This window comes from Centroberyx affinis, unplaced genomic scaffold (assembly GCF_046629955.1).
Source record: "Centroberyx affinis isolate AG114_WGS23_722 - 3 ecotype Tasmania unplaced genomic scaffold, CSIRO-AGI_Caff_v1 ptg004300l_1, whole genome shotgun sequence".
NCBI classification, from domain to species: domain Eukaryota; kingdom Metazoa; phylum Chordata; class Actinopteri; order Beryciformes; family Berycidae; genus Centroberyx; species Centroberyx affinis.
The window spans coordinates 152944-166508 of NW_027282017.1; the positions used below are offsets into that span (position 1 = coordinate 152944).

The 13565-nt window shown below is 43.9% G+C and overlaps 1 protein-coding gene across 6 annotated transcripts in view; it reads right to left on the minus strand.

The window, feature by feature from the left end:
- The window catches only part of LOC139664509 (protein kinase C beta type), a 92519-nt gene extending 83553 nt beyond the window's left edge, over positions 1 to 8966 (minus strand). For all 6 annotated transcript variants that reach the window (XM_071543357.1, XM_071543361.1, XM_071543356.1 and 3 more), the window contains exons 1-2: positions 8544 to 8966; positions 6475 to 6506 (exon numbers count right to left, since the gene is read on the minus strand). In XM_071543357.1, coding sequence (XP_071399458.1) covers positions 6475 to 6506; positions 8544 to 8722 — 211 coding nt within the window. In that variant the 5' untranslated portion in view covers positions 8723 to 8966. The remainder of the gene's footprint in view (positions 1 to 6474; positions 6507 to 8543) is intronic.
- Between the last annotated feature and the right edge of the window lie 4599 nt (positions 8967 to 13565).

The following is a 13565-nucleotide window of genomic DNA, read 5'->3' on the forward strand; positions in this document are numbered from 1 at the left end:
CCACACGCGGGGGGTGGGGGGGTGGGGGGGGTCGGAGCCGCGGGAACACCTGAGCTGCGTTCGCGGCGGCCGCCAAAACAAGACGCCCGATGTTTGCAAATGTTCCCCGACTCATTTGAACTCGAATAGGCTCGTGAAAAAAAAGAGAGAAAAGAGATCCAGAGGGGACGGTGTCGGCGAAAGCAAGAGACGCCCGATTCAATCCCGACACAAAAGACTCCATCAGTCAAAGAGAGAAGCCTGAATAGACCGCTTGAATAGCTTTTTATAAATAAATATATATATGTGGGGTTTTTTTTCTTCTGAGGAGTGCTAATAGCTGCGGCAAACAACACCTTTAAGGGCTTGTTTTAGGTGCAATCTACACTCCGTGCCTACACCATTTTACCTCGCTCTCTATTCCTCTCTCTCTCTCTCTCTCTCTCTCGCCTTTCTCTCCTTCTCCGTCCATTATCTCCGCTGCCTGGCAGAGAAATCTCACCCACCACCACCTCTCCGCTCGAGTAGCATTCCGGCGTACCTTTCTCGCTCTCTCTCTCTCTCTCTCTCTCTCTCTCTCGTTTTCGCCCGTCTGCCTCGCTTGATTTATTCTCTCTTTTTTTAGGAAATGAAATCGTCCTCTATATGGTGAAAGCTCGGTTCTATGTTTCTTGCACTGCTTTGAATCCGAAGCACGGTCGAAAACAGCGAGTACAATAAACTGGAATTTTATGATATTAGTGATGAAACATATCAACGGTGTAAAAGGACTATATATCGGAAGTTATACTCAATAAAATGAGATGCGTGAAACAATTTATGAACATTCCCCTCTATCTTTGCTTTGCCCCTCGTTCATCCTTTCCTAATCTCTCCCTCTTCTTTTTTCCCAAGCCTTCCCTTCTCTCTCTCTTCCCCGCTTTCTCTTCCTATACATTGCTTCATATCACCTGTGTTATGTTCAAGGACCAAAGGAAAAAAAACGGACTTTTTTTGTGTCGTTCTCGAAGGAAGTGTAACCGTTTTTTCATCCCGTGCTTCTGTTTTTCCCTTTTCAATGAAATCCAATTCTCCTCTCCTTCCCCCCCTCACTTTCTCCCTTTCTCGCCCCCTCTTCCCTCTTTGCGTCCCACCCTCACTTTTTCTCTCTATCCTCCTCCCTCTCTCCCTCCTCATCTCTCATTTCACTGCCCCCTTCTCTCCCTCTCCTATCTTTTCTCTCACACAGCCTCTCCCCAATGTCTCTCTCTCCCTCCTTAACCCCCATTTGCCCCGTTTATTTCTCTCCATCCATCCCGCTCTCTCTCTCTCCAGCTGTAGAGGTTTTCTCCAAAGGGATAATTTGTCCAGTCTGTGAGGAGACAGTGGAGGCCCCTTGACAGCCCCGTTTAATGAGCCTCATTGGCTTATTAAATGGGACATGAAGTGCGCACACACTCATAAATAAAACACAAAACACAAACTATGAAATGTGCTTTAAACTCACACACACATCCTTGGAAAACATCGCATTACGTAATACTAGCTGCTACCGCCCTGCGAGTCCTACACACTCTTCCTAGTGTATGAAAAACCAAACAGCAGAATCCCACAGCGGCATTAAAGCTCATTGTTTACAGCAACAACACGGAGAAAGAGAGCATAGAGTTACACAATATGTAAAACATGGCCAACCTCTATGCATGCATTTGCAGAAGTAGGCTAACCAAACTCAAGCGCTGTTTTTTTTTTTTCATGTTTTCTATGCAAGCCTGGTCTCACACGATTCCGTGACATGAGACACGAGCAAGTCTTGAAATGCAAATAATGTGAGAGGATTTATGTTCCCCCATCACATGGAGGAGACAGGACTAGAAACAAGCAGCAGTTCGACAGTGAGAAAGCACAGAGGATTGTATGGGTGTGGAGGTCAGGAGGTTATTTGCTTTCAAATGCGGACGGCCTGGGGTTCAATTCCCAACTCATGCTCACTTCTACTGTGAGTGAAGTTTTAGAGATATTTAGAGAAAGTTTTTTCTTATTTCACCATGAACAAAACCTTATATCTTGCAAAATGGTTGAGGTAACTAAAACTTTGGTTAAGGGTAGGCAATAAAAACAATTTAGTTAAGGTTAGGGTAAGGTTTTGGTGATGGTTAAATAAGAAAAGCATTTTCTGAAAATGAAAACTTCACTCGCTGCATGAGTCGTAATATTCACACAATTAAAATTTTAGAGTTCATGCTCGTTTCACAAAATTTAGACAAATGTAAAATTAAAATGGTATGGCACGGCACTTTCATTTGGTAGAAGATGGCTGCCATAGAATCATAATGATAATACTGTTGTATAAAAAAGCATAAACTGTCACAGAGACACATACATGTCACAGCGTACGAAGCATGACGAACACATAGAAACCTTACAGACACCAATAAACTTCTAAAGCATGGCCACATAAAAGGTTATACTTGGTAGTCTACAACTAACATTTTACTAATCATTGTCTCTTGACTCTTTATTAATTTTAAAATGTAATGTGGTCATGAGCAAAGTCTTCCCACTCTTTTTACCACAGGACTGTGGTCATCAAAAGGCAAATTTCACTGCTGTACACACCTGGATGCTGTCAATCTTCATGACAGTTTACAAAATATTTTGCTACACATACTGTACTTTGAGTATTTATTGTGAAAATTTAACTGTAATATGAATCTTCACATCTTATTTACGGATTTTCACACAACCTCTTCTTCTGTGTGAATGAATTTGCATGACGTCACACGATGGGTGAACATATTTCTGTCTCTATTAGTTTGCATGGACAGCTGCCACACAGTCATGTATGCTAATTACTGAAAACATTTTCATGACTGCAAAAAAATAGAATAATGCCCAGTATGAGCTATCTAGTGTATGTATGTAACGTGCTATAACAATTCAGTTAATAACATTAACCACAAAGCAAGGTAGCCTAATGCTGCTGTATTCTCCATAGAAGAGATGAAGGCAGCTGATCAACTATTGGACACAAACAGCTGAGATCACATCAAAATAGATATATAGATAGACTGTACAGACACTGTATTTGGAGACTGTAACTTTTCTTTAATGAAAAGCACATTCTGTCCATCCTGTTTCTAAAAGGCAAAGAAGATTATGTCTAATTGATGCAGCAGAGCCAAGCCTAACTTCCTTTTTTCACCCATGACAAGGCAGAACGGAGAGACTCCACAAAGATCAACAGGAACAATGTAATGTCACAATATGAAATGATGCTGCAAAATGAAGCCGTGCAATGTTGAATTCATAAACAGCCGGTTTCCAACATCATTTGGAAACGCCATTTCTGCGAGACAACAGTAGCAACAAACAAGGAGGTATTTTCATGAAGGAATATTGATGCCGGGAGATGAAGTCAGAGCATTTTTTTTTTCTTTTTTCAGTCAGCCCCGAGCCTCAAATGATTTGAAATTTACACTCCGTTCTGCCCTGCGACCTCGGCTCATTATAGCACGGGCCTCCTCCCTCATGTAGCGACCTGACAGAAACAGGCCTGGGAGACAGTTTCAGAAAATGATTTTTTTGGGGGGTTTTCGGAAAAGCTTAGCTACAGCGCGTTCACATTTACAGTTCAGGCGTTTTAGCTGATGCTTTTATCCTGAGCGAGTTAGAGCGAGCGCAACAGAAGAATAAGCCTCGGCTCCTGGATCACCGACATTATAGCGGCCTACAGCGACGAGGTCAAGGGTCAGAGCTGCAGAGCCATGACAATACTCCCATGATGCTACAGTGATATGGTGTGAGAGAAGCGCAAGGGGAAGAAATGAGAGAGAAAAAGAGCTGAGGATTTGTTTCTTCCGTTACAATAAGAGCGTGTTAGAGCGAGCAGAAGAGGAAGACATGGGAGATGAGATTATGATTCAGAGTGAGTAGCGTAGAGTACAGTCAATCCATAGACAGCATGTAAGACATTTATCCTATTGATTTGTCTACTCAGGTCTCAGAAGCTGTAATAAACTGGCAGAGGCGGAGGAGCTGTAGTATACACTACCGACCAGCTCCTATTTCAGCTTCGACTTTTCATTAAACACACACACACTCCCTCACGCTCTCATGAGATGTTTCATTAAATGACATCAAGAGAATCAAAACTTCTCTTTCATTTACAGTTTTGTTTGTGTCTTCGTTCATTTACAGTTACGCATATCTATGTATCTGTCTATCTATCAGTCTATCTATCTGTCACGCATGCACACACACACAACCTCCTTCCTCTGTTTCCTGTGAGAACTATGTGACTCTCGAACGCACACATACCACCCACTGCAGAGGAAGCCAAGCGCACCGAAAAACACACTGATCTCGCTCCCTCCAGTCCCTCGCCTTAGCTGTGTGTGTGAGAGTGTGTGTGTGTGTGTGTGTGTGTGTGTGTGACCTTGCAGAGGAATTCCCTTTCTCCCCGAGCTGTAGGTAAGCGACACCCTACTCCAGACGGACAGACAGGTCGGAGAGCAGCTCAGGACACACACACACACACACACACACCTGATGCAAGGAGGAGGGTGAGAACTGTTGCTGTGTCTCGGTGATCACTGAACACACACACACACACACACACACACACACACCTATGAACACACACGCGTACTAGAGTTACCGTGATATATTTTGGGCACCATTTGGAGTCTCAAGATCTGAAATTTCTGATCTGAAACACACTCTTTTTCCTTCCCTCTCCCTCTCTCATCCATCCACCCACAACCACCCCTAGTATCAGAGTGTATGGGTGTCCTACCCCCCACCCCCACCCTCCCGGCACTGAGGCTCCCTGCAGTGCAGCGGGCGCTAGGCGGAAAGGCCACCATTGACCCGCAGCCTGTACTTCATAATTAGCAGCCAACACACCGCTGCGTTCAACAACATTTATTCCATTCCTACACTATTGATCGCATTGACCCGGTGGCCATTTTGAACACTCGGGGTGTGAAAATCTACATATGTCACATATGTAGAGAAAAAGTTGCATTTATGTCTTGCTTTAGGCGAGGATAGCTGCTTTCTTTAGAATATTGATTAGCATGTGTCCATCATTTGTCCTCATGAACAGTCTCAAGAACAACAACCACAACCAATGCTTGAATTTAGCAGGGAAGTTCATTAGCTAGCTTACTTGTTAGTAACTCACTAGCTACCTACGCTACTCTAATACAGTGGTTCTCAACGTGGGGTCCGGGGACCACCAGGGGTCCTTGAGGGCATCCCAGGGGGTCCCCAGCAAATTGATGAATCATTAAACTTCATTATTTCATTTATTTTGATCATAGTTTCACTGTTATCTCTCTCCCTACAATACAGATAGTCATGGAGTTCTGGACAAAATCATATCTAACAATAAAACTATTCTCAGATTTGGGTCCGAGGGACAAAATCGCATCAAATGGGGGTCCGTGGCCCTAATGTGGACTAAATTAGGGTCCTTGATATGAAAAAGGTTGAGAACCACTGCTCTAATAGTTAGCGAGGCCAAATATATTAAAATGTGAACCTACATCCCTCCTGATTCTTGAGATCCATTCATTTTTAATATGTTTTTCAGTCGGTATCTGTGCAATGCTAAATGTTTGCATGATGTGCATACAGGCCAGAGCGGGCTGGAGGCTACTCGCTCTTCCAGGTAGAGTTTCCCAAACCGTGTGTTCAAAATGGCCGCTGCGTGAAGACAGTCAACATACAGTATAGAGAGGATGGGGGGGATGGCTTAGGTGAAGAGGGGGAGAGAGAGAGGGAAAGGGTGGGAGGGAGAAAGCGAGGGAGAAGAGAAGGCATGGGGAGAAAATGAGAGGTAGAGAAATGCAAAGTGAGGGAGCGGGACAGAGGAAGGTAGATGAGAGAAATAGACAGAAAGAAGGAGGTATAGAGAGGAAAAGAGAGAGAGGGAGGAAGATAGAGGAGAGAAACAGATAGAAAGGCTAAGGGTTAAAGGAGGTAGGGCCAAAAAAGAGAGCGGGAGAGCGGGGTAGAGGCGGACAACTCAAATAGAGAGAAATAAGGAGAGAGGTTTTCGAAAGGTATTTGAAACAGCTAGAAGGAAAGGTCATGGAGGCAAAAAGGAGTCAGAGAGAGAGAGGGATAGAAAAAGAGAGATGGGGGGGAGGAGAAGAAAGGGAGCATCATCGTCAAGCTCCGATCGGTCTTGCAATCTGAACCTCAAGAACTCAGAGATCGAGAGAGGGTGGGAGAAGGAAATACAGAGAGAGAGAGAGAGAGAGAAAGATGGGGCAAGTAGCATGACACTAAAGCTGTCAATCATGAAGCACTGTGGGGAGCACCACCTAGATTGTGTGTGTGTGTGTGTGTGTGTGTGTGTATGTGTGTGCATCAGGACGATCTGTACCCAGTTGACTGCTACAGGCTGGTGTGTGTATTTTGTTGCAGGCAACATTAAATATAAATAGAACGTGTGTGTGTGTGCGTGTGCGTGTGCGTGTGTGTGTGTGTGATCCAGACACCTACCTTGACACTGGAATCCCTGCTTGCCAAACCCCCTGTGGAGAGAACACACACAGAAAACAGGTTGAACATCGTACAGGCAAACACATGCACACACACACACACTCACACACACACATGCACACACACACACTGACACAACCTGAATAGGGAATACCAGTGAACTTCAGCTTTTAAACTGCACTTGTTTGCCGCAGGACTTTTGTGTGTAGTGGCAAATGTCAACACTGGCTGCCATCTGTTCTGAAACCTCCACTGGTACCAGTACAAATTCAAATTATAACACACACACACACACACCAACACACACCCACTGAGGTGTGTAGGCAGCGATGTTGCTTGGCTGTTTAGTGCGTATGCTTTGGTTCATTGAGGTCTAACACACACATACACACACACATATTCTATTTTTTTTAGGTAGAGTGGCTGCTGCCCTAGGCATGGTAGACCACACCTATTCAATGGTATGGAAAACACTGGGATGCCTGCAGGTGCATGTAGACACACACACACACACACACACACACACACATACATACAGAGAAGGACCTTGCTCATTTTCATATTGTGGCTACAAATAGATAATCTCCCTGGGTGTCAAATCACTCACTGCTCTCATTGTTCTCATTCATTATGTTTATTGACCCGGACAGGCTGATAGACAGATAGACAGATAGACAGATGGATAGATGGATAGATAGATAGATAGATAGATAGATAGATAGATAGATAGATGGATCATTTCATAACCAAAACAGGTCAAGCCACCAGGCGCGCCGTGCACAGTGCACAATGTTCTTCTGTTTAGGGATGTTTACAGCCAATGAGACCATCCCCATTAGCCTCCCATGAACGCACGCACGCACACACACACACACACACAGGAGATATTCTAGGTCAAACCATTTAGCCATTCAGAAATTAAAAAGCCCGTCACAGGACTTAAATAATGGCCGTTTTGGGAATAGCAGGCAGCCTAGATAATAATAAATGGGCCAAATTAGGCCAAGCTAGGGCCGGAAACTCATTTAATAACCCGAGCGACGGGGCTGTATCACTGTCTAGTAAACCCCCGGTGGGCTGCCTACATGTCTGCACAGGTGATGTGGAGGAGAAAAATGAAAGGGGGAGCGGAGGAGGAGGAAGGGCTGGAGTGTGTGTGTGTCAAGCAGCAAGTGTTTGACCTGTGTGAGGCACTTTAGCCAACATGCAGGTTATTCCTGCTGCTGTTGGAAAGCCACGCTTCTTTTCCTCCTTCTGCCTCTCTCTCTCTCTGCTTTATTCACGAAACGCTCTGCCTTAGGCTGAAATGTACGTTCAGTTTAAAAAAGGAAAAGGTGCACCCAGTGTATTCCTCCTCCTCTTTCTTTAGTCTTAACTGAACCATAAAACACTAGCAAACACTGGAGTCTACAGCCATTTAAGCTAGCTTTTTTTTTATTTTTTTTTTATCTCTATAGCTCACATATCTCTCTCTTCCTCTGTCCCTCTCTACCTTACTCATATGATATTCAGTTAAAGAAAATTGTTCAACCAGCGTATTCCTCCCCCTCTTTCTTCTCTCTACTGTACCTTAAATTATAAAACATTATGAAACGAGAGTCTGCAGCCATTTATAGCCTTTTTCATTTCAAAAGGCCACATATCTCTCTCCCCGTCTCTGCCTTACTCAACGTTATAAAATAGTGAATTAAACCGGAATATTCAGTTTGAAACAAACTGTGCAACCTGCCCCTTTCTCCTTTCTATATTCCATCTCTTCCTCCACCCACTTCTCTCTTTCTCTGTATCTCTCTAAGCTTAATCACATACCATTATCAAACAGCCTGAAGAATTAAACTGAAAGTGGCATTCATTGTTAAAAGCAGGCGTATTCCTCGTCTCCTTTCCACCCACCTCTCCTCCTCTCCCTCTATCTCTCCCTCTACCTCGCTATATCCTGACAATATAAATGAATGAATTTGAACTGAAATTAACATATTTTTTTTTAAAAAACATTCAACCGGTTTATTCCGTCTAACCCCCTCTCTCTTCATTCCCACCCGTCCACCCCTCCACCCGTCCGTCCTCACCAGATGAAGTCGGTGCAGTGGCTGCAGAAGGTGGGCTGCTTGAAGAAGCGCGCGATGAACTTGTGGTCCTTCACCTCGTGCACGTTCTTCTGGCGGAGGGCACCCTGGCGCGCGAAGCCCCGCATGGGCTCGCGGGGTCCGTCCTCCCCGTCGCTGTTGGCCGCCGCCGAGTCTGCCATTCTTCTATCAATCTATCTTATCTTTTTTTTCCTCTCTTTCTCTGTCTAACGAGCGGAATTTAGTGCGAAAGCCGTTTCGGGCGTGAGACGAGTCGTTTCTCGAGCGTTTTTGCGGGCAAAAAAGGAATAGAAAACGAGTACAGGTTTTACAGGTAGTTGACGGTTAGTTTTCGGTTGTTTGTTGTGGGTTTTTTTTTTTTCGTTGGTTGGTTCGGCAGGTTGTCGTCGCGCTGCTCCCAGTTCGCTTCCTCCTTTTCTTTTGAGCGCACCGACTGGGGAGAGAGAGAGAAGAGAGATAGCGAGAAGAGAGAGAGAGAGAGAGAGAGAGAGAGAGAGATGAGCTCTATTACAGGCATGTAGCACACTTTCCTCTGACGTTTGATGTGGTTAAATCCCGCCTGTGCTGTTTGCTCCAGATTGATTCCTCGCGCATAACTTGCCAGCAGCTCACCTAAGCTCACAGTGCAATTTACTGAATTCAACTCCTCCGTAATAATTAACCCTGTTATCAGTTATCGAGTTCAGAATTTTATAATCATGACTTCATAAAATGATGAGTTAGGACATCTTATCGCATTCAGTTCATTAAGAAATCAAACTTCCCAGCATGCATTGTATTTGAGGTAACTCCAGAAACCCTTCCTTACATAAAATACAGGGTGAAGACTTGTTATGTATGTATCTTAGATGATTTCTGATTAAAAAAAATAAAATAATGATTATGAAAATTAGTGACCATTTCAATCCCTACCCCCATTACTCTACAGAATTAAAGTAGCCCTGCCATTTTCAGTTGAACATGGCAGGTAGCCTAATTTATTGCACTCACATTTGTGCAGTCGGCTGCATAGCCCACTTCTTGCCAAATGGTGTAATACATTTGTGAGACATTAACAACTGACTGTAAAAACCTGCTCACCAGCAAACGATTACATAACACTGGAATGCAGTTTGCCAATTAGTGGATTCAACACATGTCAAAACATGACTAGACATTTTAAGGCAGCAAGGAAACATGTGTTTTTAAATTTAAGTATTTTTTGCAGTGCACAACTTTCCACAACATCACCATTTGGTGAGATTTTGAGATTTTTGTGTTTAGTATACAGCTGCATAAGTGCATAACATAGCCTACTGGGAGGGAATAGTGGTGAAGAGTTAAACAGTCAAATTAACACATTCTCTTATTGTGATAATTGCATGGTGAATGAAAAATACTGGCGTTAAACTATTTGTTGTTTTTCTGAAAACCCCTTTACCCCTCCTCAGTGATACTATGTGAACCACTGGATTAGCTGTAGGTTGATGTTTTTCAAAGGTGATACTTCTACAGTTGTCGTCATTTAAAATGCGTTTGAAATGCCGCCTACACTGTAGCCTCAGACAGCTTGCCCAATTACTGTTTTATAATTTACATTTACATTTCAGGATTCACCTCCAAGACAGTCTTATCTGGAGCAGCTTACAGTAAGTAGAACAGTAGAATAAACTTCAATTCCTAGATCACCATCCTTACAAGCAACCAATAAGGAGCCCAAATGAAATTTAATAAAAGAGAATGATGGCCAGTTGAAATGGAAGTGTGGAAGTGTTTAATTCCAAAATGAGATATCCACCATTTGGTGTTAAAAAAGAAAAGAAAAGAAAAATTCGACACCCTATTCTTGAGCGCTGGCACTGAAGTAAAGCACTCCATGCCTTGCTATGAGTCATCTTTAAGACTTTTGCTTTCAAAGTCAATTTTGAGGATAATCATCTGTGATTGGCAGATGGATTTCATGGAGCAAAGTTGTTCTCCGAAATAGATCTAAGGCGTTGTTTTGGAATGAAACCCTTCAAATTTGGTCGCTTCCTGACACATTGGATGACTGAATATGATGACTGATGCCTCGAAGCTTCATAGAAAGAGCCAAGCAACCTGTTTAACTGCAACTAGGCCTATCTCTCAGTATAGCGCATGTGGAGGGACGTGTCAGGGTGATGGGGTTTTTAGAGAAAGGTGTGAATGTGTGTAAGTGTGTGGGGACGAAGCAGGACGCTGCTGAAAACAAGCATGCATGCTCAATATACCTTCTTTGGACACATACAGAAAAATGTAAACGCGAGATATATTAGCAACTGAGATAGTAACATAAATACATACTGGCACACATGGCACTGGGACAACAGATAAGGATACAGTGCCAGACATAAGATAGACTCTACATCAATACAGAAAGTAAAATCACCATTCCTAAGGCTATAATGTGGCTCTATAATACATCCAACAAGTGGATCTTTGCCTGTAACTAAAGGGGAGCATTTCTGTCAGTACACACAACTGTGTTTAGGAGCGTTTTGGCACTAGGTACAACCATTTTGAAATCCAGATAGCATGGAAATGTTACCAGAAAGGTTTTACAGAGCACCCAAAAAATATAACCCTGTGACAGCAGCCAAAAAAGCCTTTGAAAGACCATCTTTTATTTTAGAGTGTAGGCTGGGAGACAGGCTTGTTTGTTTGTTCATTGGTTTACCTCCCACCTGCTATAAGCCCGCAGAACCTAATTTCTACAGAGTGACAGCCGTAGCCCCAACTGGTCCAGACTGAACACACACACAGAGGTAGCAGCAGTCAGCTGGCAGTGAGTGAATGACCTAGATGTGATTGATTTGGCTGCGGGACAGATAACAGTGTGCACAGTTTGCCCCGGCCTCATCGATGCAAGGCCCGTACTGTAGCCTCCGCAAGATGGGCCGGGATTCGGTTACACCACCGGCTCCGATCTGGCACAGACCGCTACCCCTGTTCATTCATACGACCCCCGAACACAAGAAGCACACACACACACCTGCTTCGCATCCCATGTCGACCGTTACATAACCGTCTGTCTCCGCCGCCGGTAGACTGTACAATAATAAGAATGACTTGCTTTGCAGTAGTAGCAGGCGCAAAGAGAGGCGTAACACGTTGGTAGTGACGTAGGCTATACCCTGCTGAATGTGTACGTATAGACTGTGACATAGTGACTCATCCCTCCACACACACACCACTGATCTCTTTCGGTTTCATCAATACACAGGATCTGATGTAACTAACCCCCCTGTGCTATTGAACTGGGGCGCGCCTATGCAGGGATCCGGCTTGGATGTTCGATGAGAAGCGGAGAGGAGCAGGTATGTCACTGGGGTTGTCAGGGGGGCACGTCACATCATCATCAAGATCAAATCAAGTCAGAATGGGCCCAAATGTTTAGCTTGTTGTAAGCAAAAATTGTGCTTAGGCTTGAAAACGGTTACAGAATTCAAAGGACCCAGTGCCATTAGAGAGATAAATATGCGTAGGTAAAAATGTACCAAGTTTGAAAAGCCTGCATTAGAGGCAAGCTATGAAAGGGCCGATTATGTGAAAACCCCATTCATTTTCCCCATAGAGAAATCTCTGTGGAACCGTAAGTCCATATTTGAGCATGTTGACGTCTAACTTACGCGGCCTATTGTAATTAATGCCAGAGAGTTTTTTTGCCACAGCTACATTTACCTAAGGCCACATCCACACTAATACGTTTTCATTTTAAAACGCATAACTTTTGCCACGTTTACACCTAGCGTCCACACTACTACACGTTTTCGAACCCCTAAAACGGAGACTTTTGAAAACGCTGCTGACCCCGTTACAGTTAGAAAACTCCGGGATTGCGTTTTAGTCCGGACGGGCGGAAACGGAGACTTTTGATTGGGTCTTATCAGTCACAACGTGTCCTTCCCTGATTCGTCACGCCCCTATCACGTGACCTTTTTCCAGAAGAAAACAAACAACATCAGCCTTGACTACCAGCGGTTAATTCAACATGGATAATGAATTACAGGCGTTGTTGTACCTTGTTGTCTATGTTAGCAGCTGTTTTCGCCATTGCTGTTCTTCCTCCGTAGTATTTTCTGCAACTAAGCAACCAACCGCAGAGTAGACAATCTGCTTCCTGTATACACGCACATGCCCAGTGTACGTGAATGGTCATGTGATATGCGTTTTCAGGCGTGTTAGTATGGACGGAGATTATTTCTGAAACACGCTCGTGTGGACAGAGATCGTTTTCGTTTTAAAACGAAAACATATTAGTGTGGATGTGGCCTAAGTTTAAGGGAAAAATCCACCCTGAAACACATTAAGCCTAGCTTGGAGACACTGTTAATCATACATACTCACCGGTAGCTCCCACCACCAAGCTTTTCTTTTTGTTATTATATTTTTTGCATTTTTGCTTTTTTATGAGATAGTGCAAAGTAGAGAGAGACAGGAAAGACTGGGAGAGAGAGGGGGATGACAGGTGAACCCACCAAAATGCCTCCAGTTTTGTTTTTGCCTTCGTTTTTTTACATTCAGGTTTTGATAATCCTTGTGGTGAAGAGCACAGAAGACGAGCTTTTCCTCCATGTTTGTTTTGGAGTTTAGCATGGATGCTGATTGGTCGGCTGTGGATGACATGCCCAACCCTCGCAATAAGTTCCACTAAAGTCTAACATGTTACAATGTAACATGAATAAAGTTATGCCGGCGTATCTTTCTTCCTCCTCTCTCCCTGTCTGTCTCTCTCTCCCCTTCATTCCACTACTCATCCCTCTGGTTCTCTTTCCATATCCATCTCTCTGCCTTTCTCTTTCTTTTCACCCTCTCTCTCTCTCTCTATCGCTCCCTTTCTCTCCCTCATGTCTCTGCCACTTGCTCTTCTCTGCCTCTCTCTCCCCACTTCTCTCTCTATCCCTCTTCATGTTCTTTTCAACATTTTTTCCTCTTTCACGTCTTCCTATCTCTCCCAGCCTCTCCTTCTCCCTCTCTCTCTTTCTCTCCCTCTCCATCCCTCGC